Genomic DNA, 25,817 nt, shown 5'->3' on the forward strand with positions numbered 1-25,817 from the left:
CTATTGGAGTTCTTTTGAGGATGTAACTAGTGGAGTTGACAAAGGGGAACCGATGATGTGTATCTGGATTTTCAGAAGGTCCCACACGAGGTTGGTGAACAAAATTAGGGCACGTGGAATTGGGGGTAATATACTAACATGGATTGAGAATTGGCTAACAGACAGAAAACTAAGAGTAGGGATAAACGGGTCTTTTTCAGGATGGCAGGCTGTGACTAGTCGGGTACCGCAAGGATCGGTGCTTGGGCCCCGGCTATTCACAATCTATATCAATGATTTGGATGAGGGGACTAAATGTAACATTTCCAAATTTGCTGATGATACAAAGCTAGGTGGCAGTGTCAATTGTGAAGAGGCTTCGTGGGGATCTCGACGGGTTCAGTGAGTGGGCGAGAACATGGCAGATGGAATATAATGTGGATAAATGTGAAGTTATCCACTTTGGTAGAAAAACAGAAAGGCAGAGTATTTGCTAAATGGTGAAAGATTGGGGAATGCAGATGCTCAAAGGGACCTGGGTGTCCTTGTGCATGAGTCACTGAAAGTGAATGTGCAGGTGCAGCAAGCCATTAGGAAGGCAAATGGTATGCTGGCCTTCATTACAAGATGTTTTGAGTACAGGAGTAAAGAAGTCTTGCTCCAATTATATAGGGCCTTGGTGAGACCACGCCTGGAGTACTGTGTACAATTTTGGTCTCCTTACCTAAGGAAGGATATACTTGCCATAGAGGGAGTGCAACGAAGGTTCACGAGATTGATTCTTGGGATGGCGGGACTGTTGTATGAGAAGAGATTGAGTAAACTAGGCCTGTATTCTCTTGAATTCAGAAGAATGAGAGGGGATCTCATTGAAGCATACAAAATTGTTACAGGGCTTGATAGGATGGATGCTGGGAGAATGTTTCCCTTGGCTGGGGAGTCTAGAACCAGGGGCCACAGCCTCAGGATAAAGGGTAGGCCATTCAGGGCTGATGAGAAGAAATTTCTTCAGAGGGTGGTGAATCTTTGGAATTCTCTACCCCAGAGGGCTGTGGAGGCTCAGTCATTGGGTATATTTAAAACAGAAGTCGATAGATTTCTGACTAGTAAGGGTATCGAGGGATATGGAGTTGAGGTAGAAGATCGGCCACGGTCTCATTGAATGGTGGAGCAGGCTCGAAGGGCCAAATGGCCTACTCCTGCTCCTATTTCTTATGTTCTTGGGCCCTTTGTAATAATGAACAAAACTGTGGAAGGGATGGACAGTGGTTAAAAGTCATGTATGTTAATGACCAACCTGTGATTTATTTTTCCCACAAAAGCTGGAAAGAGGTGTAAAATGCTGCATGATTTGTGGTAAAATTCCTGGGTGACTTAACGCACACTGCCAGATATGATGCCCTTTTAAATTCAGTGTGAGGAAAGGGGTGAGCTTTCTGTCTGTCTTTCCTTGAGCTTTCAGGCATGGCTGCCAAGCTGCACCTTCTTTAGCCCCCCTCAATTTGTGCTATCCAGGCCTCTCTTAGACTGTAAAATCCCAAGAATCATGTGGTGTGCTACTTTCCGAGAGCAGATCCATCAAACCCTCTGCTTAAATTGTCTCTAACCTCCATTTCTTCAGGTGTGGCACACCCCAGGCCTTGTGCAATTTAGGCAGTGACTTTAGCTGCCTTCGCAAGAATAATGAAGCCTCTCTGCTGCATTGCCCTGATCTCCTCATCCCTGAGCTGCTTGACTATAACCCCCCCCCTTGGTATCTATACCCATTAAAACAAACATCAAATGTCATGGACAAATAAACATTCCACTTCTGTGACCCCTGCGTAACCAATTTCCAGTCAAACTCTGGCCACAGTTACTTCAATGGGATGGAAGGTGAGGACAAGAGGGACCCTGTAATTGTGAGTAGAAAGAAAGACTTGCATTTATATAGCACCTTTCATGACTACTGGACGTCCCAAAGCGTTTTACAGCCAATGAAGTACTTTTTGAAGTGCAATCACTGTTGTAATGTAGGCAACGCAGCAGCCTACAAACAGCAATGTAATGATGACCAGATAATCTGTTCTAGTGATGTTGGTTGAGGGATAAATATTGGCCAGGACACCAGGGATAACTTCCCTGCTCCTCTTCAAAATAGTGCCATGGGATCTTTTACATCCACTTGAGACAATAGACTGGGCCAGGTGAACATGGTCAAGGGGCTTATTGAACAGCTGAGGGGGAAAAAAAATTGGCTGAGACAAAAGGGGCATTTCATAAGTTTTGATGTAGAACTTTAAATGAGAAAGGGATTGAGTAGAAATTGATATATTCCAAAAGGGGTTCATAAAGGATCGAATTATTCTTCAATAAATAGATTAAAGCTAAACAACTTAAAAGGGAGGCATGTGACACTAACGGCTAATAATACTAGAGAAAGTCATGAGGATTATAGTGTAGTGGGGGAGGAGAAAATGATTTGAAGGGTTAAAGGAGAATATGGAATAAAAGACTAGAAGATGATATAAAAAGATAATTTGGAAGATGAAGATATGGCAGATATATTAAATATTAAATTTTTTGTCTTTTTATAAAAATGATGGAAGTAAGAATGCAAGTATACTGGAGGGATATGGAAAAATAACACAGGATTTGGTTAGGTGGTGTGGTTGGGACAATTGGCAGAACTGGAGTTTGTCACTGGTGTACACCTGTTGAAGCAAGTAGTACTTTATTACTTCTATATAACCTTTTCTGTTCCCTGAGTTTCTTATCTTTTTCTCTTTTTGTGCTCTCATCCCTCTTACTTATGTTTAGGTTACTAACGCTGGCCATGGGTTAATAAGGCCATTAAAAAAAAACAAGCAAACAAAGCAACTGGGGTTTATTTCTAGAGGGATAGAATTGAAAAACAGAGAAATGATAAACTTGTATAGAACCATGGTTGGACCACACTTTGAGCACTGTGAACAGTTCTGGTCTCCATATTCTGAAAAGGACATAGAGGCTCTGGAGACGGTGCAAAAAAGATTTACAAGGATGATACCAGAACTGAGAGGTTATACCTACCTGGAAAGAATGAACAGGCTTGGGGCTCTTTTGTTCTCTAGAAAAGAGAAGTTAGAGGGATGACCTGATAGAGATATTTGGGGGGGTGGAAATTGGGTCGTACCCACTCTTTAGGGTGCTAACTTTGCCGGGGTGCTACTTTTAGCACCCCGAAAAAGTTAGCACCCCGCGCCCAAAACTCACCGGTAGCGCCCCAAGAAGGAGCACAGCCGGTACTCGGCAGTGGGGGGGGGGGGGGAACGATGACGACAAAGCGGGCAGGTGCTGGCAGGCGGCCAGCAACAAAAATGGCCACCCGGCACCATCCCTTTAATTAGTGCTGACCTGGCCGCAGGTCGGCCCCCCTGACCCCGTCGGACATAGCGTCCGGCGGTAAGTTGGGGCGCTGCGCACGCCGATGACGTCCTCTTAACTATTACCGCTGCCGCTAACCTCCCACTGAATTTCACCGGAGGTGTTAGCGGCACCGCGCCCAGGCGCTAGTTGTTTTACACCCTGTTGGCACCCTTTGCGCTAACGGGAGGCGCAAATCAACCAAATTTTTCCCCCTTTAAGGTTATGAAAGGGCTTGGTAGACTTAGAGAAGGTGTTTCCACTTTTTGGGACGAGACCGGAACTAGAGGCCATAGATGCAAGATACAGTAATCACTAACAAAACCAATAGGAAATTCGGGAGAAATTTATGTACCTGGAGAGCGGTTCGAATGTGGAACTCTACTACATGAGTAGTTGAAGTGAATAGCATAGATGCATTTAAGGGGAAGCTAGATAAGCACAGGAGGGAGAAAAAAATAGAAGGATATGTTGATGGGTTTAGAAGAAGGGTGGGAGGAGGCTCATGTGGCGCATAAACACCAGCATGGACCTGTTGGGCCAAATGGCCTGTGTCTGGGTTGTAAATTCCTTTTATAGGTGGTTATTTCAATCTGAACTATCCCCTTTTGCTAGTTTTAAAGTTCTTGCTACAGTTCTATTTATTCCTTCCACCAGGACCTTGGTCTCAGCCCAGTTCAGGTGCAGCACATCGCTGATAACTACTTCAAAAGTAGGGAGTTTGGTAAACAGCAAGATTTAAAAAAATTTTTTAAAATTCATTCCTGTGATGTGGGCGTCACTAGTAAGACCGGCATTTATTGCCCATCCCTAATTACCCTTGAACGTGTTGGTGAGCCACCTCCTTAAACCGCTGCAGTCCATGTGGTGTGTTGTAGCGGTTTGGTACAACGGAGTGGCTTGCTAGGCCTGTTAGTATTGAATTTCTTATAGATACTGATTTTTGAAAGTATGAATGATTTTGAATTTGCTACGATTACTTTTAATGCAGTGAGAAAATGTGGCACCGAGCTGCAAATAACTAATTATTAAGAAGGTATAAGGGCAGTCTGTATCAAAGCATTAGATTTTCAGTATGTCAGTGAAAATTACATTTCCCATTTAAGAGACTTGGTTCTACCAGATGATTAAAAAAATATATAAATGAACTTTTTAAAAATAGAGTGAGGAGAAGGAAGAAAACTAATCTTGCTGGTAATAAGTACTTGGTAACAAAATATGATTTTTGCATGAATATTTTAATACCCTTGTATTTCATCTCCCACGGAGCAAGTTTTGTAGTATATGTACTCTAGGCATACTAAAATATATCATTGCTCTTTCTGGTGTTCCATATAAGAATAACATGCTTTTGGACAAATGATCAAATTTAGCATTTACAATCTTAAATTCCAGCATTCCATACATTTTCTTGCAGAAACAATTGTTCCAACATGGTCTAGTTTATTGACTACTGTAGAACTACTATCGGGGGCCACAGCCTCAGGATAAAGGGTAGGCCATTCAGGACTGAGATGAGAAGAAATGTCTTCACACACAGGGCGGTGAATCTTTGGAATTCTCTACCCCAGAGAGCTGTGGAGGCTCAGTCATTGGGTATATTCAAAACAGAAGTCGATAGATTTCTGACTAGTAAGGGCATCAAGGGATATGGCAATAGGGCCGGTGAATGGAGTTGAGGCAGCAGATCAGCCATGATCTCATTGAATGGCAGAGCAGGCTTGAAGGGCTGAATGGCCTACTCCTCCTATTTCTTATATTCTTATCCTGGTCCATAAACTCGCCTGCTGGTTAGACCAGTATTTCTAGTTCTTTAGAAAAGAGTCAATTATGACAAGTTTGTCTTTCTAGACTCCGGATTTGTTCAAGGACCTCAAATTAGGTGTTTCTGAGAAGTCAGTTTAAATTTTAGTATCTATTAGAAGATGGGAGCTGAAGTAGGCCATTCGGCCCCTTGTACCTGCTCTGCCATTCAATGCGATCATGGCTGATCATCCAAATTCAGTACCCTGTCCCTGCTTTGTCCCCATATCCCTTGATCCCCTTAGCCTTAAGAGATATATCCAACTCCTCCTTGAATATATTTAATGAATTGGCCTCAACTGTCTTCTGTGGTAGAGAATTCCACAGGTTCACTACTCTCTGGGTGAAGAAATTCCTCCTCATCTCAGTCCTAAATGGCTTACCCCTTATCCTTGGACTGTGACCCCTGGTTCTGGACTCCCCTGCCATCGGGAACATCCTTCCTGCATCTAGTCTGTCGAGTCCTGTTAGAATTGTATAAGTTTCAATGAGATCCCCTCTCATTCTTCTAAACTCTAGCGAATATAAGCCTAATCAACCCAATCTCTTCTCATACGTCATTCCTGCCATCCCAGGTATCAGTCTGGTGAATCTTCGCTGCACTCCCTCTATGGCAAGAACATCCTTCCTCTGATAAGGCGACCAAAACTGCACACAATACTCAAGGTGTGGTCTCACCAAGGCCCTGTACAACTGCAGCAAGACATCCATGCTCCTGTACTCGAATCCTCTCGCTATGAAGGCCAGCATACCATTTGTCGCCTTAACCGCCTGCTGCACCTGCATGCTCACCTTCAGCGACTGGTGCACAAGGACACCCAGGTCTCTTTGCACTTCCCCTTTTCCCAATCTATTGCCATTCAGATAATAATCAGCCTTCCTGTTTTTGCCACCAAAGTGGATAACCTCGCATTTATGCATATTATACTGCATCTGCCCAATCTACCAACCTGTCCAAATCGTACTGGAGTTTCTCGGCATCCTCCTCACAGCACACACGCCCACCCAGCTTTGTGTTGTCTGCAAACTTGGGGATATTACATCTAGTTCCCTCGTCTAGATCATTAATATATACAGGAAACTTTGTGTTATCCGGAGGCTAGCTGTCCGGAATGCTCGAGCCACCGGCAAAAATCAGGAGCCATTCTCGTTAGGTTTTTTTTCTTCTCGTTGCTTTTTTCCTCAACAGTCAAGCTCTGCAAGGTATGCTGAAGCTGTTGCTAAGCTACAGAGACGCTTGGAATGTTTAGAAGCAAGCAACAGGGTTTGTTGACAGATACGGAGCTCAAAAGCTTCCATATCTTTCAACATTAGCGCTAGTATGTCCAGCAGTTTTGAGGGAATGGCAACAGCTCTGTGCCGGATAGCGCACAGTTTCCTGTATTGTGAATAACTGGGGTCCTAGCACCGATCCCTGCGATACCCCTACTAGTCACTGCCTTCCACTCGGCAAAAGACCCGTTTATTCCAACTCTCTGCTTCCTGTCTGCCAACCAGTTTTCTATCCAAGTCAGTACCTTACCCCCCAATCCCATGTGCTTTAACTTTGCACGCTAGTCTCTTATGCGGGATCTTATTGAAAGCCTTCTGAAAGTCCAAATACACCACATCCACTGGTTCTCCCTTATCTATTCTTCCAGTTACATCCTCAAAAAATTCCAGTAGATTAGTCAAGCATGATTTACCTTTTGTAAATCCATGTTGACTTTGTCTGATCCTGTCACTGTTTTCCAAGTGCTCTGCTATTACATCTTTTATAATGGACTCTAGCATTTTCCCCACTACTGATGTCAGGCTTACCGGTCTATAATTCCCTGTTTTTTCTCTTCCCACCTTTTTTAAATACAAGAAACTTTGGTTTATCCGGAGGTTAACTGTCCGGAATGCTCGAGCCACCGGCAAAAATCAGGAGCCGTTTCGTTAGGTTTTTTTTTCACCAGTCAGGCTCTGCATGGTCTCGCTGAAGCTGTTGCTAAGCTACAGAGACACTTGCAAGGTATGGCTGACTGTTTAGAAGCTGTTGCTAAGCAACAGGGTTTGTTGCCAGATACGGAGCTCAAAATCTCTATGTTTCAACATTAGCGCTGGTTTGTCCGGCAGTTTTGATGGGACAGCAACCGCTCGGTGCCGGATAGCACAAAGTTTCCTGTAGTGGGATTACATTAGCTACTCTCCAATCCATGGGAACTGTTCCAGAGTGTATAGAATTTTGGAAGATGACTAGCCATGCATCTACTATTTCTAGGGCCACTTCCTTAAGTACCCTAGGATGTAGATTATCAGGCCCTGGGGATTTATCGGCCTTCAATCCCGTCCGTTTCCCTAACACCATTTCCCTACAAATACTGATTTCATTCAGTTCCTCCCTCTCATTAGACCCTATGTTCCCTGACATCTCGGAGTTTATTTGTGTCCTCCTTTTGTGAAGACAGAACCAAAGTATGTATTTAATTGGTCTGCCATTTCTTTATTCCCCATTATAAATTCCTCTGATTCTGACTGCAAGGGACCTACGCTTGACTTTACTAATCTTTTTCTCTTCACATATCTATAGAAGCTTTTACAGTCTGTTTTTATGTTCTCTGCAAGCTTACTCTCATACTCTATTTCCCCCCTCTTAATTAATCCCTTTGTCCTCCTTTGCTGAATCCTAAACTGCTTCCAATCCTCAAGTTTGCAGCTTTTTCTGGCCAATTTATATGCCCTCTCCTTGGATCTTATGCTATCCCTAATTTCCCTTGTTAGCTAATGTTGAGTCACCTTTTTTGTTTTATTTTTATGCCAAACAGGGATGAATAAATTCTGCTTTTTGTACCACGGGTATAGACTCTCAATTCTGAATGTTTCCGTGGGTCACATAAATGATCCAGAATATATCTTGGGTAGAATGTTTGGCCTTGGTTTGTTGTCCCAAGATAAATATGCCTGGCTTCAGATTACTGGTATGTCCTGGGCCTTTTAAACCATGGGTACAGGTTCTACTTCCTTTTAAATACCATCCACATTTCCGTGGTCACGACTTCTGTGTAGTAGCTCAGTAAAGGCTGAAGATCTGTACTGTTGTAACTGAACATAACCATTTTCACTGAGATATGTTGAGTAGAAAGTCTTATAGCACGGCTATCATTTTGTCAATGTAAGCTTTTCGGAGGAATGTCAAGTCATTATAGTTTTAAAAGCGCAGTCAGACTTGTTTTGTGGGGATATTTTTGGTGCTATTTGTTGTGCTCAGGGTAATGGGTCTTGGGATTATTTTGTTCATTGATTGCGTCTGCTTGCTGAATTGGGTTACTGGCGCTGTTGTGTAATGGGAAGGTGAGTTCCCAGTTTGGGGGAGGGCTGAAGCTGGGGGTTTTTCTGGGGCAAGAGTGCTGCTTTGTTTTATTTCAGCAGCTTGTGTGAATCTTGAGGGCTGCTTTTGAGATAAGTTACTGCAGAGACCAGGTCCGTGATACAGGAAATTTTGTGATATCCGGGACCGGCGCGTTGCCGATCTTATCAAAACTGCCGGACATACAAAGTTAATGTTGAAGCATACGGAGGTTTTCATCTCCGTATCTGACAACAAACACTGTTGCTTAGCAACAGCTTCTAAAGAGTCGGCTGCAGCTGCAAGCGTCTGTAGCTGAAGCTGTTGCTATAGCTACAGACCTTGCAGTGGCTGACTGGGGGGGAAAAAAAAAAAACGAGATCTAAAAAAACTTACAGAAAACTGCTCCTGATTTTTGCCGCTAGATCGAGTATTCTGGACATACAACCTCCGGATAAACCAAAGTTTCTGTATATTGTTTTTCCAGGTGTCTTGGATGGGCTCCAATTTAAGGAGGTGGTGGTTGCAGTTGTTGGGCCTTTGGGTTTGTCACATGTGTTCCTGCTGTAGATAATGAATTTGCTGGCAGATCTGAAATGGACTGTTTCTGTACCATAGGAGGGATGCAGTAACTCTGACATGGATTTGGGTTTTAAATGATTTGGTTGGAGTGCATTTATAATTTTAATTCGTATTAAGGGGTACTGTGTATATGGATTCAGTGTAGAAATTGAATGGATCCAGAAACCCAGTTGAGGGCTATAGACTGGAACACTTAGCCCACAAAATCCCAGTGGACAGATTAAGAAAACCTGATCTGCTTAGAACTGAGGTCAGCACATTAGGCTTTGTTGTAGTTGGCACAAACATTTGCATGTAACAATAGTCCATTTCAAATCCGTCAGAGGAAAATAAGATGAGACTGGGGGAAAGAGTGCAGATCAGAAGACCTGTAACAAAGTTACATCCTGATTATTAGTAATCTGGTAGTGTTCCATGGATTCAGAAAAATAAATCAGTTGCATTGTTAACTGAAATGTAACATTGAGAAAACTAAAGTGGGAAGTTCACAGATATCATTCAGGCTCAAACTATCCTTTGTAAATGTTAGTTGGATTACATATATCTCTCTATATCTGCATATCCCCATGCCACCTCGGTTCACATCATTTTAATACAAAAATATGAAGCATGGTCTAAATTGAATGGATGACCGTGAGGTTGAGTGAGTTGCTGTCACATCAGGCGTAAAATAGCCTGAGTGGTTATACATCAATTCAATGCTCCTGACTTAAAATCGAATGGCCAATGACAAAGGGTCGAACTTGTCTGAATAAAGGAAGTGCAAATTCGAATAGGAAACTTACTGTATTCAAATGGTCAGAAGTTCTGGTGGATCTTGTAAAGAGGAGGTATACACCCAAGGAGTGGATGCTGGTGTGAAACTGCAGGTTAGATCAACTCCAGTCACAAATGAACAGGACATTGACACTGATGAAGGAATGATGGGTTGGTGTTTCTCTTTTTTTTGTATTTTGACAGGTTCAGGCAGACTGAGGGCATTGTACAGGGTAGTGAATATTAACAAATGGAGAACTATTTCCAGGCTGAGGCATTTAACCTGGACAAGGTGTTGGATGAATTTGAGCAGAATGAAGGTAAGTTCATTTCTTCAGCTGTGTATTGATGATGTTTTATTTTTTATTCTGGAAGTAAAAATATTTGTAAATAAATCTGCCCTTGAAGACTGTAGGCGGTCGGGACCCAACCAGCGAGCTCAAGCTATCTGGCTTGAAGCGTACAGCAGCACTGTCTGCTCATCTCAATCCTGTAAGTGCATCTCCAGGCTCATCTCACCATTCCTCAGCAATGCTGCCACTACCTAACTCCTGTTGTCGCTCCAAGTGATTAAATGCTGATGCACAATGTGGAAATTCTCTCGGTAGTATTCAGTCACCTAGAGCAGGGGTGGCAACTTGGAGCTGTGCTGTGCATAGGAGTGTCAGTGTGGAATTGAGGGGGAGGGAAATGAAAGAAGTCTACCACCTTAGGTGGGGGGTGGGTGTGGTAGTGTCTCTCCACAGATGCTGCCTGATCTGCTGAGTAGTTCCAGCATTTTCTATTTTAATTTCAGATTTCCAGCATTTGCAGTATTTTGCTTTTGTTTTAGTGCCGAGATCAATGTTGTTCACAATTTATATTAACGGTTTAGACTTCGGAATCAAAAATGCAATTTCTAAATTTGCAGATGACACCAAATTGGGGGGATAGTCAATACCGAGGAGCACTGCAACAAATTACAAGAAGACGTTAATAAACTTGCAGAATGGACATATAATTGGCAAATTAATTTCAACGCATAAATGTGAGGTATTACATTTTAAGAAAAATAAGGAGGCCACATATTACTTGGAAAATAAAAATCTAAATGAGGTAGAAGAGCAAAGGGATCTCAGAGTACGAATACACAAATCACAAAGTAGTGATGCAGGTTAATAATGCCATTAAAATAGCAAACCAAGCACTATGGTTTATTTCTAGAGGGATAGAATTGAAAAGTAGAGAAGTTGTGCTAAACTTGTATCGAACCTTGGTTAGACCGTACTTTTGAATACTGTGTACAATTCTGGTTGCCATATTATAAAAAGGATTTCGAGGCACTGGAGAGGGTGCAAGAAAGATTTACAATGATGATGCCAGAAATGCGAGCTTATACCTATCAGGAAAGGATGAACAGGCTGGTCTTGAAAAGAGAAGACTGAGGGGTGACTAAATAGAGGTTTTTAAAATTATGAAAGGTTTTGATAGAGTAGACACAGAATGTTTCCGCTTGTGGGGAAGAGCAAAACTAGAGGCCATCAATATAAGATAGTCACCAAGAAATCAAATAGGGAATTCTGAAGAAACCACCCAGAGAGTGATGAGAATGTGGAGCTCACTACCACAGGGAGTGGTTGAAGCGAATAGTATAAATGCATTTAAGGGGAGGCTAGACAAGCATATGAGGGAGAAGGGAATAGAGGGTTACGCTGATCGTTAGATGAGGAAAGTCGGGAGGAGGCTCGAGTGGAGCATAAACGCCGGCATGGACTGGTTGGGTCGAATGGCCTGTTTCTGTGCTGTATATCCTATGTACTCCTGTGCAATGTGATGAGCGTTAAAAAAACGGAGTCATCCTAAACGGGTTCTCAATGTTGTCTATTTTTGTGGTCCACAGACTCCATAATGAGTAAGTGGCTAATGAAGGGAACAAGTTTGGACATCCTTGTTATAGGGGATAAGAAGTACAATTGTTGTATCATCCAACGGTGCCTCAAATTCTCCCAAATTGCAAAGGTTTCACAGTAAAAGAAAAATGTCAGTTTCTTAACTAATGTTCTATTCATTCACCATCCTCCACACACTGCTGGAGCAGAACCAGCAGTAGCCTATGTTCTAGGGAAATCATGTCAATGAACGGTCTCCTTTTTTTAAGATGTTTTCTGTGTCGGTGTGCATTGACCTAGGTCAGTGTCTCCACATGGTTCCCTGTTCCTGTGCTGTAAATAAAGTCTGCTTGTGTGTTTGAGAGTCGCTTTGTTTTCTTCACCTGGATAAACATTTGGCACTCGAGTGTTCTTCAAAGTGATGATCAAGGTTTTTACAACTCGCAAGTCTGCTCTGCAGTTCTGTTTTGGGTTTATTTTAAAATTCTTTGCATGTTGAATTTTTTTTCTGGAGTTGATTGACTCCTTTCCCACCAGTTGATACTGTATTGATATTCTACATCTGAAGGGATATTTACTAGTCCTAGCCCCTTTAGGGCGACCCTGGATCAGGCATATTTTTCAGACGTTCACTTTCAACTAAAGTTTGAGGTAGCCGAATCCTATAGATGCTTAATTGAGTCTAAAGGTCCGGGCTATCTCTCCCTAAAGGAAAGGAACAACCCGAGAATGTTACTGTTCTCCAGATAGCGTTTTTAATAAGTTTAGCTAGACTGTAACGTCCCGGATATTATGAGGGTCCGGAAAACTCCCTCAGAATTCTGCAACTCCTCACCAAAGAATGTAGAGAGATTGAGTTCGTGAGTTTTTGATATAGAAGTCTTGAGACAATTCTAAAAATATATAGATTTATTAAAGAACCGACATGCAATTTACAGTTGGTGAATCAGTCAATTGCAACTTTAACAGTTTTAAAAAGAGAAAACATACCATCTTTTTAACAGAATCTTTTAAATCTTAACTTTGCTACAGTATTACAGTTCTTAAAGGTTTCTTATACAGGATATCATCAATATCAAATACCTTTGATCCCCAAGGTACAAAGAGTGGTAGACTACAGAGCCGCTCTAGCCGAGAATCGCTTTGCCCGATTAAAGCGAATTTCATATCCCATTTGAGAGTTCAATATTTATACCTTTTTTCCAATGGTATCTCTCTTCAGGTTTTCTGCTGATGTAAGTTAATTATCCCTAGTCATTTTTCTGCCAACCTCTGCAATTCTCCACTGCTACATCAGCTGGTAGCATTACAGAATCTTGTCTCATCTCCTGGTGTCCTGGGTTGACCATATAAAAATGGTGTGACGGCAGGTGTTCCTTACTTCGTCATCTTTACGAGGGCAGATGTTCCTTATCTTATGTGCTATCTTTACGAAGTTTAAATTAGAACTCCTTATCCAGGGTGAACCATTGTTTTGTTCCTAAAAGGTCAGCTTGTCTGAGCCATTCACCTTCTGTTTCAATAAGGTTATTTATTCAGGGTCAACAACGGTCTTCTCTCAATAGCCAGAATGCTTTCACAGTTAGGTTTCTAAATTTCCAAACCCAGTTTGTCATGTTTTACTAAGGCCAGAATTCTTTCATAAGATGGTGTGTTTGTCTGAATAGGTTATATGGCTTATTCCTTCACACATCGACATGCAGGTGCATTGACCAATGCAAGCTACAAAGTTTGCCCAGTTACTACAAGATAACTCTGCGCAAAAGAGAAAATACCAACATGGAGAAGGCACTTCCCCTTGTGCCAGTCCCGACAAGAATTACATCCAAATTACACCACAAACAGGTCATTCTGCACAACTAGTCTGTATTAGTGTTTTAACCTCCACAGAAGCTGTAGTCCATAGCCACATGTGCCTGCCCTATTTCTATATTCCTTTCCTTTAACCACCTATTTAACCTATTCTTAAAATGTGACTGGGTCTCTGCTTTAATCACTAAATCCAGTAGTGCATATCACAGCTGCTCAACTCTGTGTGGGGCAAAAAAAATTCAATTGCTCTTGCTGTGTCTTAAATCTCTTGCACGTCATCTTGTATCTTTGTCCCCTTGTTCTAGACCCCTGTTCTAGCCTGTTCCTATTTACTCTGTCCCATTTGTTCATAATTTTAAACAATTCAAATCAAATCACCCAATAATATCCTTTGCTCTAATGGAATCAGCTCCAATTTTTCCAAGTGTTTCCTTGTATTTGTAGTTCCTCATACCAGGAAGCATCCTTGTGATTGTCCCAACATCTTTTCTATAGTGTTGAGCTCAAAACAGCTCCAACTGTGGTCTTACTAAGGTTTTGTGCACATTCCCCATTGCATCATGACTTTTACATTCTATTAAAAACTCAGCAGTACATTAGCTTTTTTATGGCCTTATCGAGTTGAGGTGCTGTTTTTAATGTGTTGTGCTTGCACACACATCCTTCTGCCCAACCACAACACCCAACATTTCTCCACTCAAAGTATAATTTTGTTTTTTAACCAAAATGTACCATCTCACATATACTGGTATCGAATGCCATCTGTCACTTTTGTCCATTGCACCATCTTGCACATATCCCCATGCAGTTTCCTTTGTTCCTCAGTTATTTACTATGTGTCCTATTTTAGTATTGTCTGCAAATTTGGGCACCACTCCCTCTAGCCTTATATCCAAATCATTGATGTATGCAGTGAACAGAAGTGGTCCCAGAACAGAACATTATTGGATACTGTTGCACACTTCCAACCACTGAGAGACTGCCCTTAACTCTTACTCTTTACTCCCTTCTAACCAGTTTTAATCCTGTTTGCTAACTCCTCCCCACCCCCCCCCCCCCCACAAAACAATTCCATACCCCTTAATTGTCTCCTGTGTTCTACCTTGTCAGTGGCTTTCTGAAAGTTTATGTGCGCCGTATCCACTGTTTGCCCCTTCCACCGTATCTGCCATAAAACAGAAAAGTGTGGCCTTTTAGCCCCACTTCATCTACAGCTGCCACTACAATGTATCCTTGAGGTGTACCAAAGAATAGGTCAGCCTGGTCAGGCCCTGGTGCTGGAGACCTTTCTCTGTACTGGTACTACAGGGTTGGGCTATCATTGCTGCAGTGTAAGTGAAGATGAGCAAGGTGAGGCTTTTCAGTAGCCCATCTCAACCTTCTCGATTAGTCAGGCAACGTTTTGAGTGCCAGCATTTCAGCAAAAAGGAAGACTCCATGGTGTCTCATATGTATCTGTGACCTCACCACCATGTGGGCAACTCGCCACCACCTTTGCATATATATAAGAACAGGAGTAGGCCATTCGGCCCCTCAAGCCTGTTCTGCCATTTAGTTAGATCATGGTTGGTTTGTACATCAGATAACCTTACCCAACAAAAATCTCTGAATCCAATGCCTTCTGAAGGAGAGTTCCAGATTGTTACTACCCTTTGTGTGAAGTGTTTCCTGATTTCACTCCTGACTGGCTTGACTCTGATTTTAAGATTTTGCCCCCTTGTTTTAGATTCCCCCACCAGTGGAAATAGTTTCTCTATCTACCCTATCTAATCCCTTATCATTTTAAACACCTCAATTCAATCACCCCTCAACCTTCTAAACGCAAGGTAATACATGCCAATTTTATGCAACCTGTCCTCATAATTTAACCCTTAAGCTCTGGTATCATCCTGGTGAATCTACGGTATACCACTTCCAAGGCCAATAGATCTTTCTTGACATTCTGCCAGCACATTTCACACCTAATCTAGAGCCGTCTTTTGTCTCTTTACTTGTCCTAGCACCATCTCGTCTCATTTTGAATACCTCTTAATGTCTCTTCACTTCTCTTGTTCTTTCATCCCCAGCCCCCAAAGCCCCTTTTAATCTGTTTCATTTCCTGTGTTTCTTCAGTCCCGACGAAGGGTTTCGACCTGAAACGTTGACTCTCTTTCTCTCTCCACGGATGTTGCCTGGCCTGCTGAGTTTTTCCAGCATTTTCTGTTGTTATTTCGGATTTCCAGCATCCGCAATATTTTGCTATCGTATCTTGAGGTTTGGTGCCCAGAATTGACAGTAAATGGGTGGGGTTTGACCAAGGCTCTGTACAACTGAAGCATCACTTCACTTTTGAATTCTGACCCCCTTTTGAGATAAAGACGAACAGTCCATTAGCCCTTTTGAATACTTTTTGTACCTGTGCACTAGGTTTTTATGATTTGTGTATGTGGGCACCTAAATGTCTTTGCTCCTCAACAGATCATAAGCTCGCCCCATTAAGAAAATATTCCCGTTTGTCTTTCTCTGATCAAAAGTGGATAACCTTGTGCTTCCCCACATTGAACTCCATCTGCCAAAGTTTCGCTCACTCCCTTAATCTGGCTACATCCCTTTGTAATACCCATCTTCCCATCCACACAACTCAGTGTTTCCTAGTTTAGTGTAATTTGCAAACATGATGTTACCATTCACAAATCCACGCTGGTTCTCTTGATCAGCTGTCCAAGTGCCAATCACTCTGTCTCTGATGATAGATTACCGTAACTTCTCCACAATTGATGTTAACCTGACATGGTTTCTACCTCCCTGCCTTCTTAAATAATGGTGACATTTGCAGTTTTCCAATCCAAGGGCACAATTCCTAAACCTAGAAACCTATGGAAAATTATGACTTTATACATTTGCAATTTCCTCATCTATTTCTTTTAGCAACCTGGGGTGGAAACCATCAGTCTATAATTAAGGATAGAGTGATTGAACACCGTGAAAATTATCAGCTGATCAGATGGAGCCAGCGTGGATTTGTAAAGGGTAGGTCATGCCTGATGAACCTGTTTTGAATTTTTTGAAGAGGTGCCTAAAGTAGTGGACAGTGAAGTGTCTAGAAGGCATTTGATAAAGTCCCTCATAAGAGATTGTTAACTAAAGTTGTAGCTCATGGAATTGAAAGCAAATTATTGACCTGGTTAGGAAATTGGCAGAGCGGCAGGAGACGGGGGGCGATTTTCTGAAGTCGGTGGAGGTGGGAAAATCAGATTCAAAGAGGTCGGGCTTGGAACCTGCCTCCGTGGGATTTTGCCGGTGCCGGTTTTGGAGGTCGGGAAATGCTCCCACCTCCAGCTGGCCATTGCGCTATTTAACATCCTTAAATGCTCATTAAGGGCCTCTCTAAGCCTATTTTGAGAGGCCCTCGTGATTTTTCCAGCTTCTCGGCATGATCCACGCACCTCGTAAACCTGGCGGTTTGACTTGTGGGTGGCCTCCTCACTGCTGCAGGTCTAACAAGACATCGTTTATTGCACCAAGGATTACTTGCAGGTGCCAGACCTTGGCTTTAAAAGGCCCCTGAGCACTTTTAGAAGGCCTTCCGAAGTCGGAGGTGCTGCAGCTTGATTCCATCAACTGTGGGACCTCCTTGGAAGACCCTCTCCCCGCTTGCAATGAGCGCTTCCCCAAAGGAGGCATCTACAAGTAGCATGGGAACCATTCGTTTTCTTTCTGCATGGTCCGAGTCAGAGTCCGAACGGATGAACGTATCGTGGCTAGATTTGCATAGGTTGCCCAAGTTGGCACATGTCCTTTGCTCCATCCTAGGACATCATTGACAATGGACTCTCTGGCCTCCTTTCACTCAGGCCACCAACCTGACAACGCAAGTGTGGCGGTGCCCGCAATGTGGAGCTGCCTATGGTGAAAGAATAGATGGCATAATGCCAACGTTTTGACTTCAAATCATTTTAATGCTTTCCAACAGGGATGGCATTTCATCAATACACAGATCTGGAGGTTATATCCCTTGCCAGCTGTACCCTCACAGCCTTGGCTTCTTTGGCAGGCCTCTTCCTCCGAGATGAGTGGAAGAGCACTTCCATGCTAGCTGTCACCCCCTCCAACAACATTTGCAGCGCCTCATCCGAGAGCCTCTGGTAGGCCCGTGCCTTGGGATTGGACATAGTGGTTTCTCAAAAGATGTTGGAGGTGGTGCAGGAGATGCAGAAATGCTGTGGAATGACCCAAGGGAGTAAGAAGCCATAAAATCAGACTGGAAAAGTGCTGTCAACAGAGGAGAGTTTCAGTCCCAAAACACTAATTGAGCAAGGGCATCCCACACCTCTGAAATCAAGTGGCCAATCATAGGTTTCAAAAATTTGCGATTTTTCCCATCAGTGGAGGCAGGTTTCAAACCCACCCAAACTGAAACCCGCCTCCGGTGGGAAAATCGCCCCATAGAGTGGGTATAATGAGCAGATACTTTAATTGGCAGGATATGACTAGTGGTATCCTGCAAGGATCTGTGTTGGCGTGTCAACTATTCACCGTATTTATTAACTACTTAAATGATGGGCTAGAAAGCCACATATCTAACTTTGCTGATGATGCAAAGATAGGCAACATTGTGGATGGAAACACAAAGATATTATTAATAGATTAAGTGGGCAAAACTGTGGCAAATGGATTTCAATGTAGGCAAATGTAAGGTCATCCTTTTTTCGGTCAAAAGTGGATGGAAGAGTATTTTCTAAATGGTGACAAGCTAGAAACAGTGGAGATCCAAAGAGACATGGGTTCCATGTACATAGATGATTAAAATGTCATGAACAGGTACAGAAAATAATCAAAGGCTAATGAAATGCTGGCCTTTATATCTAGAAGACTAGAATACAAGGGGGTAGAAATTACGTTGGAGCTATACAAAGCCACCCCTGGAGTACTATGAGCAGATCTGGGCATCACACGTTGGGAAGATATATTGGCCTTGGAGGGAGTGCAGCGTAGACTTACCAGAATGATACCTGGACTCCAAGGGTTAAATTACAAGGAGAGATTACACAAACTAGGGTTGTATTCCTTGAAATTTAGAAGGTTGTGGGGTGATTTGATTGAAGTTTTCAAGATAGGGGAATAGATAGGGCAGATCGAGTGAAACTAGTTGGGGAGTCTAGGACTAGGGGGCATAGTCTAAAAATTAGAGCCAGGTCTCAGGAATGAGGTTGGGAAACACTTCTACACACAAAGGGTGGTAGAAGTTTGGAACTCTCTCTTCCGCAAGTGGCATATGATGCTAGGTCAATTGTTGATTTTAACTCTTGAGATTGATAGATTTTTGTTAGCCAAAGGTATTGAGGAATACGGGACAAAAACAGGTATATGGAGTTAGGTCACAGATCAGCCATGATCTCATTGAATGGCGGAACAGACTCGAGGGGCTAAATGGCCGACACCTGTTCCTATGTTCCTAGGTCCTGGACATTTGTCTTGTCTGAGCCCCATTACAGTCTCCATTACCATTTTTTAAAACTTATATTAAATCCAGTAAGATCCTCCCCATGACTTATTTTTAAGTTTCCTTGCTTTCATTTGGTTCTCTTCCTCCACTGTAAAAATGGATACAAAGTACTCATTTAAAACCTCTGCCATTTCTTTATTATTCATTATAGTCATGCCTGCATCCGTCATTTTACCAAGTTGTCCTTTACCACTCCCTTTCTATTATTTATAAAAACTTTTGCTGTTATCTTTGATATCCGTTGCAAGTTTTTTTTTCATAATCCCCTTTTGCACCTCATTACTTTCTTTGTATCCTTTGTTGATTTTTATAGCACTCCCAGTTTGCTGTATATTTCCACTTTTCCTTGCATTTATGTAAGCTTTTTCTTTTAGCTTGATACTGTCTCTTACCTCATTTGTTGACCTATGGCTTCTTACTACACAAGTGGAGACTTTGCTTTTTAGGACTTTTTTTGTCCACCAGTGGGCCTCACCAGTGTGTTGTGACAAACACTGTGTTCATGGTCTTTCAGGGACATTCCTTTTCTGTTTTGTTTTTGAACCTGCTCCAGACTGCCCCATTTCAGCAGCAAAATGCAGCGGATGCTCTTGAACTAGGGGATCTTTCTTTGCTGGCTTGTTTGTTTGCATTTGTTAGATTCCCTCGGAAACTGTAACAGTAGTAATTACAAGTGCCCTTTGATAAAGGGGTTTACGAACAAGTAAAGGAATTGTTGGAGGATTATAAACAAAAGCAAAAGGAACTTCAGGCTTGTATCAGAAGATACTGCAATTTTAGTCTATTCTGGTTGTATTTCCAAACAAACATGCCATATATAGCTTTGGAATCACCTACTCTATTAATATTTAACATTTTGCACAATATTTAGGAAAAGTTTTTGGAGAGATGGCTTTGTTTATTTTCTATCTATTATAATTCTAATATCTATTATAAAATCTATTATAATTCAGAATTAGATTGGATTTGGCACCAGATTTGTATAATATGAATGTATAATAAAATAACACTGCTTATTAAAAGAGAATTCTGACTGGAGAATAATAAAAACTCAATTTGGACAAATTGTCACAGACCTTAGACTGCAGCATTCAAATGTTACTGTTTGCAATGAAATTGAAATGTTTAATGCAAGTAGGAATGACAAACCAGAAGAGAGATCCGAGTGTAAGACACCTATATCGTTCTACCTTTTTTAACCTTTCAGTGAAATGTATACAGAGTAGATGTTGGGGACTGGTGGTTTACAGGAGGAAAAAATGTTGTCTGCTACACAAGTGTCAGCATTCAGACATGAGTAGGTTGTGTTGGAAGGGACATAAATAGTTTTGTTTATTTTTTGTAAAATGACAGTTCAAGTATGTATTTTAAGGAGTTCTGCACAATTGTATGTTGTCTTATCAGTGCTATTCAGATTTAGTATTTTGGAAATTTTACACTGATGCAAAGGAATGTTGCATTAGTATATTTTCTTTAGTTGTGTACTTTTAACTTTAGTATATGGCTGAGTTTGTTTTTCTATTAAGCATGTTGTAGTTTGGTAGCACTTGCATCATTTGAATTTGTGGCTGTTATTGTTTCATTCTGTTATGCATACTAGCTATTTTCCATATTAATCTGTATTTAAAGTTATTCCCATCTTTGAGATGTTCTGTGACACCCTTCATACCACAGTACAATATTTTTAATTTATAAAATAAAAACAGAAAATTCTGGAAATACACAGCAGGTCACTTGGCATCTGTAAAGATTGAAGTCTACATTATTGATGGTTCAGGTGTGTAACCCTTGATCAGAACTGAAGACCTGAAAGATAAATATGGATTTTAATAAGGTTGGGAGAAAAAAATTGAGAGAGAAAGTAGGAGAATATCAAGAGATATGCCAGTTGCATAGAGGGAATACATGAGTTTACTGACCTGCAAAGTAATAGAAAACTGTTAAATGACACAAAACATCATTGGGGAGGTGGGGAGAGAAACACCAAAGACTGCAAATAATCTAGGGTGAAAAGACATGGAAAGGCCCACACAAATAAAAAGGGGGGAGGGGAACCAGGCTATGAATGCAATGGATCAGAAGTTGAACTGAAACTATTATCAAAACATGTGGATTTGCCACTCCTCAGAAGAGAGGGGAGAAAAACCACTGAACACCACAGACTTGGACCACTGCCAGCATTGTGTGATGACAAAGGTTCTCCATCTCAAAAGTCTGGCCACCTCCTTTCTCCAGATAATTGACCGACCAATCCCACATCACAAGCACCCTGTGCTTTGAAGAAAGTGGAGGTTATAGGTAAGGTTTGAAGTTACTGAAGGATATTTAGTCCAGAGAGTTGCAGAAAGATAAAGTACAATATTTGTTCCTGAAGTTTTCATTGATCTCATTGCATCTGCTATACTTTTCCAATTTAAGGATGGAGATGCCAGAGAGGGAATGGGCAGGAGAGTTCATATGGCAAGCTGCAGGGAGGTCAGTATCATACTTGTGGACATATTGGAGATGTTCAGTAGGGAGTACCCAGAGCTTGAGTTTTTAAACCCTACTGTGAATCCAATAAATATGGTAATTTGTGTTTATTTAACTAGCAACAGAAAATGACCATGAAAGCTGCCAGATTGTTGTAAAAACCCAACTGGTTCACTACTGTCCTTCAGGTAATTGAACGTGCCTCTCCTCTGGCCTACATGTGACTATCTCACACTGTGGTTGACTCTTATTGCCCTCTGGCAACTCTGGATGGGCAATAAATACTGCCGTGCAAGTGTTGCCCACATCCCAAGAACAGATAATAAAACGAGCAGTCACCTAATCTATATTGGGTCTCCTGAATGTACTGTGCCGAAAGAACTACTGAGAAGCGAATACAGTATTATAGATTGAAGGAAACACAAAGTATATCTCGATTGATATCAAATGGAAGGGGTGTTTTAACCCTGACAGTGGTTTAGGAGAATAGATAAATGGGACAGGTGTTGCATTTCCTGTAGTTGCATGGGAAGATGCTGAGGGAAGTCGTCTCAAAGTAAGGGTGGCGGAATAAGGGTACTGAGGGAGTGCTGCACTGTTGGAAGGTCCCGTCTTGCAGATGACATATTAAACAGAGGCCCCACCTGCCCCCTCAGGTGGACGTTAAAGATTCCGCTATCCAAAGTAGAGCAGGGGAGTTCTGCCTGCATCCTGGCCAACATTTATCCCTCAACCAACACCTAAAACAGAATTTTTAAATTGCTGTTGTGGGACCTTGCTGTGTGCAGTTGGCTGCTGCATTTCCTACATTACAACAGTGACCACACTTCAAAAGTACTTCATTGGTTGTAAAATGCTTTGGGACGTCCTGAGGTTCTAATGGGCGCTATATAAATGTAAGTCTTTCTATCTCTTGTATCACTAAGGGATTGGTCCCTCTGGAAAACAGAGATGATGGGAAAATGTGCTTATGGCGGGGGGGGGGGGGGGGGGCAGAAATCTCGTAGGTGGCGTAAATGCATGAGGGTGATCTAGTGAATGCAGAGGCTGGTGTACGCTCCATCAGGACACAGGTTGATCTATTTTTACTTCTCTCGGTACTGCTTTGCTTGCATTTTTGTTTTTAATTTCTGATATGTATTTGCTGCTTGCCTCTTGTTTTTGCCTAGGTCTATGTCTTTTCACCCTAATATTATTTGCACATTCTTTTGTCCTTTTTATGACTTCATCACTTTATTGATCAACAGCATTCTAACAAGCAGTTTGCAGGTAATCAACCCATATACTCCATCTGTCATTGGCCTATTTCCCTTTTCTCATTTTTATCCCCAATCGTACCAAAATGCCTGTTTTAAACTTTCAACCATCATTCATGTGCCTTTTCATAAATGCTGACCTGTGTACTTTCAGCATTTTGTGTTATTTCAGATTTCCAGCATTTGCACTTTGTTTGCTCTAAACACTAAAATCAAGAAATTGGCCTCCTTTTCATTGGACCAGGAAGATTACAAGGAGATCAAATAGAGTTCCTCAAAATTGAGACATTTTGATAATGTAAATCATGAAAATTATTTCCACTGATGTGTTGGTTGGTAACTATAGAGGGTATACATTTAAGATTATCATAAGAACAAAGGAAGAGGGCAAGAGAAATACTTTATGCAGAAGGTTGTTGGGGCATGGAATGTCCTACCAGAAACAATGGTGGAAGCGTAATCTATAATAGCTTTTAAAAGGGACTGGGATAAATATTTGTAAAGTAATTTTTTAAAGGGTATAGGAAAGAACTGGGGAATGGGACCATGTATAGCTCTTTCACAGATGCAAGGGGACAAATGGCAGTGGCCTATGCTTATAATAAAACTCTGGATTAATCTGTTTGAATTCAGTTTTCATACAAATTTTGTATGTCATCTGTTTTTTGGTAGTGTTTTGGTGCCTCCCCATATCAATAGCTTGTGCTTGAGTTTTCTAAAACTAAAGATATTTACTGTACTCTGTAAAGTGGTGGAAAAGTGTGGTTTCTTAACACAATATCCAGTCAAATTTGACTTACAATTTTTACATCAGCAAAGAAGTACTTTTATGAAGGAATAAAAACAGAAAATGCTGGAAATACTCAGCTGATCAGGCAGCATCTGTGGAGAGTGAGAAACGGAGTTAATGGCCAGAATTTTCTGGGGTCCATATGGGCAGGAATGGTTGGGGGGGGGGGGGGGGGGGAGAGAAAAGTTATTTTTGGGAGCGGGTCGGAATCCAGCTCCCACGGGCGCATGTGGCGGCGGGCAACCTAATTGAAATCATTATAACATTGTTTTCAGACAGTTAAGAGCCTTTTTCCCCCCAACATTTTTAATTTACATGCATGGCCATGGGAACCACGCTGCTCGGGAACCACGTCTGTCAATGTGAGGCAGGAGTTGAGTGGCCATTGCTCCAGCTGATTAGTTGAGAGCATCAGATGTACTATAAAGCTACTATAATTCTGAATTCAAGCCCAAAAAAATCCTGGAAGAATTAGATATTTTAGATATGAAAATAGCAGTTGTAGCAATTTAAATAAAACTTTATATAATTCCTCTTTTGCATTATATTAATTTGTGAACTCAAACCTATTATAACATTGACATTGCTTCTGTCATCTGTACTTCACCTGCCATCTATTCCATCAACATAGGTGCCGTTTATACTGTCTCGCCTTGGTCCTCCGAATCTGACCATGATGAGCACCAGGCAGAACAACAGCACCAGCAACAACACCAACCTTCTCTGCAATCACTGATGCTGCACAGGGCATCAGCACCCGAGCACATTGCTGCCAGGGATGGCCTCCTCATATCCAGATTTACTTCACTTGACGCTGTACACTCTGGCTGCCACATGATGTGCCAGGTTGGCACCATCCCACACCAACACCATAAAGGATCCCTGTAATGACCAAGCCATTCCTTTCACACTCGCTACCATTGCTAGAGGTACTGTTATGTCTCCCATTCACTGCAACTCACTAAGACACTTCCAAAGGTGCACACAAATGTGTCCAAGACAGGAAAGTGGTGAAAATAAATATTATGTTTGACTGCCCATTACGGAAACTTTACATAATCTTTGGATAAAACCCTTGTGAATCTACCTGTGTGTCATCTTCTACGAGGTGCTAGCCCTGTGGCTTCAGCAGAGGTTGAGGCAGTCTGCTCACTTCCCTGCTGCCAACGACCTGGAGAGCACCTTGCTGCACATCAGTTGGGCCATGAGGACCCACATCTACGCTGACATCCTCCTAGAGAGGAGGTCTGAGCCTCTGCAATCTATTCTCCATAGAGACCATGTGCTCCTGAGTGGTGCATTAGCTGCTCCATGTAGGTGGCCATCCTATCCATGGAGGAGCCTACAGTCGCCATCGCCTGCGACACGGTGGTGCTCATGTTGGAGATGGACTCCTTCATTCTCTGAACATTTAAAAAATTCATTCCTGGGATGTGGGTGTCGCTGGCAGGCCAGCATTTACTGCCCATCCCTAATTGCTTGTGAGAAGGTGGTGGTGAGCTACCATCTTAAATTGCTGCAGTCCTTGTGGTGCAGGTAGTCCCACAATGCTGTTCGGGAGGAGTTCCAGGATTTTGACCCAGCAACGACGAAGGAATGGCGATATATTTCCAAGTTAGGATGGTTTGTATCTTGGAGGGGGACTTTCAGGTGATGGTGTTCCCATGTGCCTGCTGCCTTGTCCTTTTAGATGTAGAGGTTGTGGGTTTGGGAGGTGCTGCTGAAGAAGCCTTGGTGAGTTGCTGCAGTGCATCTTGCAGATGGTGCACACTGTAGCCATGGTGCGCCAGTGGTGCAGGGAGTGAATGTTGAAGGTGGTGGATGGGGTGCCAATCAAGCGGGCTGCTTTGTCCTGGATGGTGTCGAGCTTCTTGAGTGTTGTTGGAGCTGCACTCATCCAGGCATGTGGAGAGTATTCCATCACACTCCTGACTTGTGCATCTGTAGATGGTGGAAAGGCTATGGGGAGTCAGGAGGGGAGGCACTCGCTGCAGAATACTCAGCCTCTGACATGCCCTTGTAGCCACAGTATTTGTGGTTGGTCCAGTTAAGTTTCTGATCAGTGGTGACCCCCCCCCCCCCCCCCCCCCCCCAAAAGGATGTTGATGTTGGGGGATTTGACGATGGTAATGCTGTTGAATTTCAAGGGGCAGTAGTTAGACTTTCACTTGTTGGAGAAAGTCATTGCCTGGCACTACTTGCCACTCATCAGCCCAAGCCTGAATGTCATCCAGGTCTTGCTGCATTCGGGCATGGACTGTTTCATTATCTGAGGAGTTGCGAATGGAACTGAACACTGCAATCATCAGCAAACATCCCC

The 25,817-nt window shown here is 42.3% G+C and overlaps 1 protein-coding gene across 4 annotated transcripts in view; it reads left to right on the top strand.

Moving 5' to 3' along the window:
* Window positions 1–25,817, top strand: part of zfyve9a (zinc finger, FYVE domain containing 9a) — a 150,163-nt gene that overhangs the window by 42,116 nt on the left and 82,230 nt on the right. For 2 of the 4 annotated variants that reach the window (XM_085982953.1, XM_085982951.1), the window contains one exon: window positions 10,019–10,134. In XM_085982953.1, coding sequence (XP_085839079.1) covers window positions 10,065–10,134 — 70 coding nt within the window. In that variant the 5' untranslated portion in view covers window positions 10,019–10,064. Of the gene's footprint in view, window positions 1–10,018; window positions 10,135–16,334; window positions 16,504–22,698; window positions 22,721–25,817 lie in introns of those variants that run through there. The other 2 variants (XM_085982954.1, XM_085982950.1) reach the window with 2 other exon arrangements.

The sequence above is a fragment of the Somniosus microcephalus genome, chromosome 3, assembly GCF_052327205.1.
Source record: "Somniosus microcephalus isolate GS21.2 chromosome 3, FLI_Smic_1.0, whole genome shotgun sequence".
Taxonomy (NCBI): domain Eukaryota; kingdom Metazoa; phylum Chordata; class Chondrichthyes; order Squaliformes; family Somniosidae; genus Somniosus; species Somniosus microcephalus.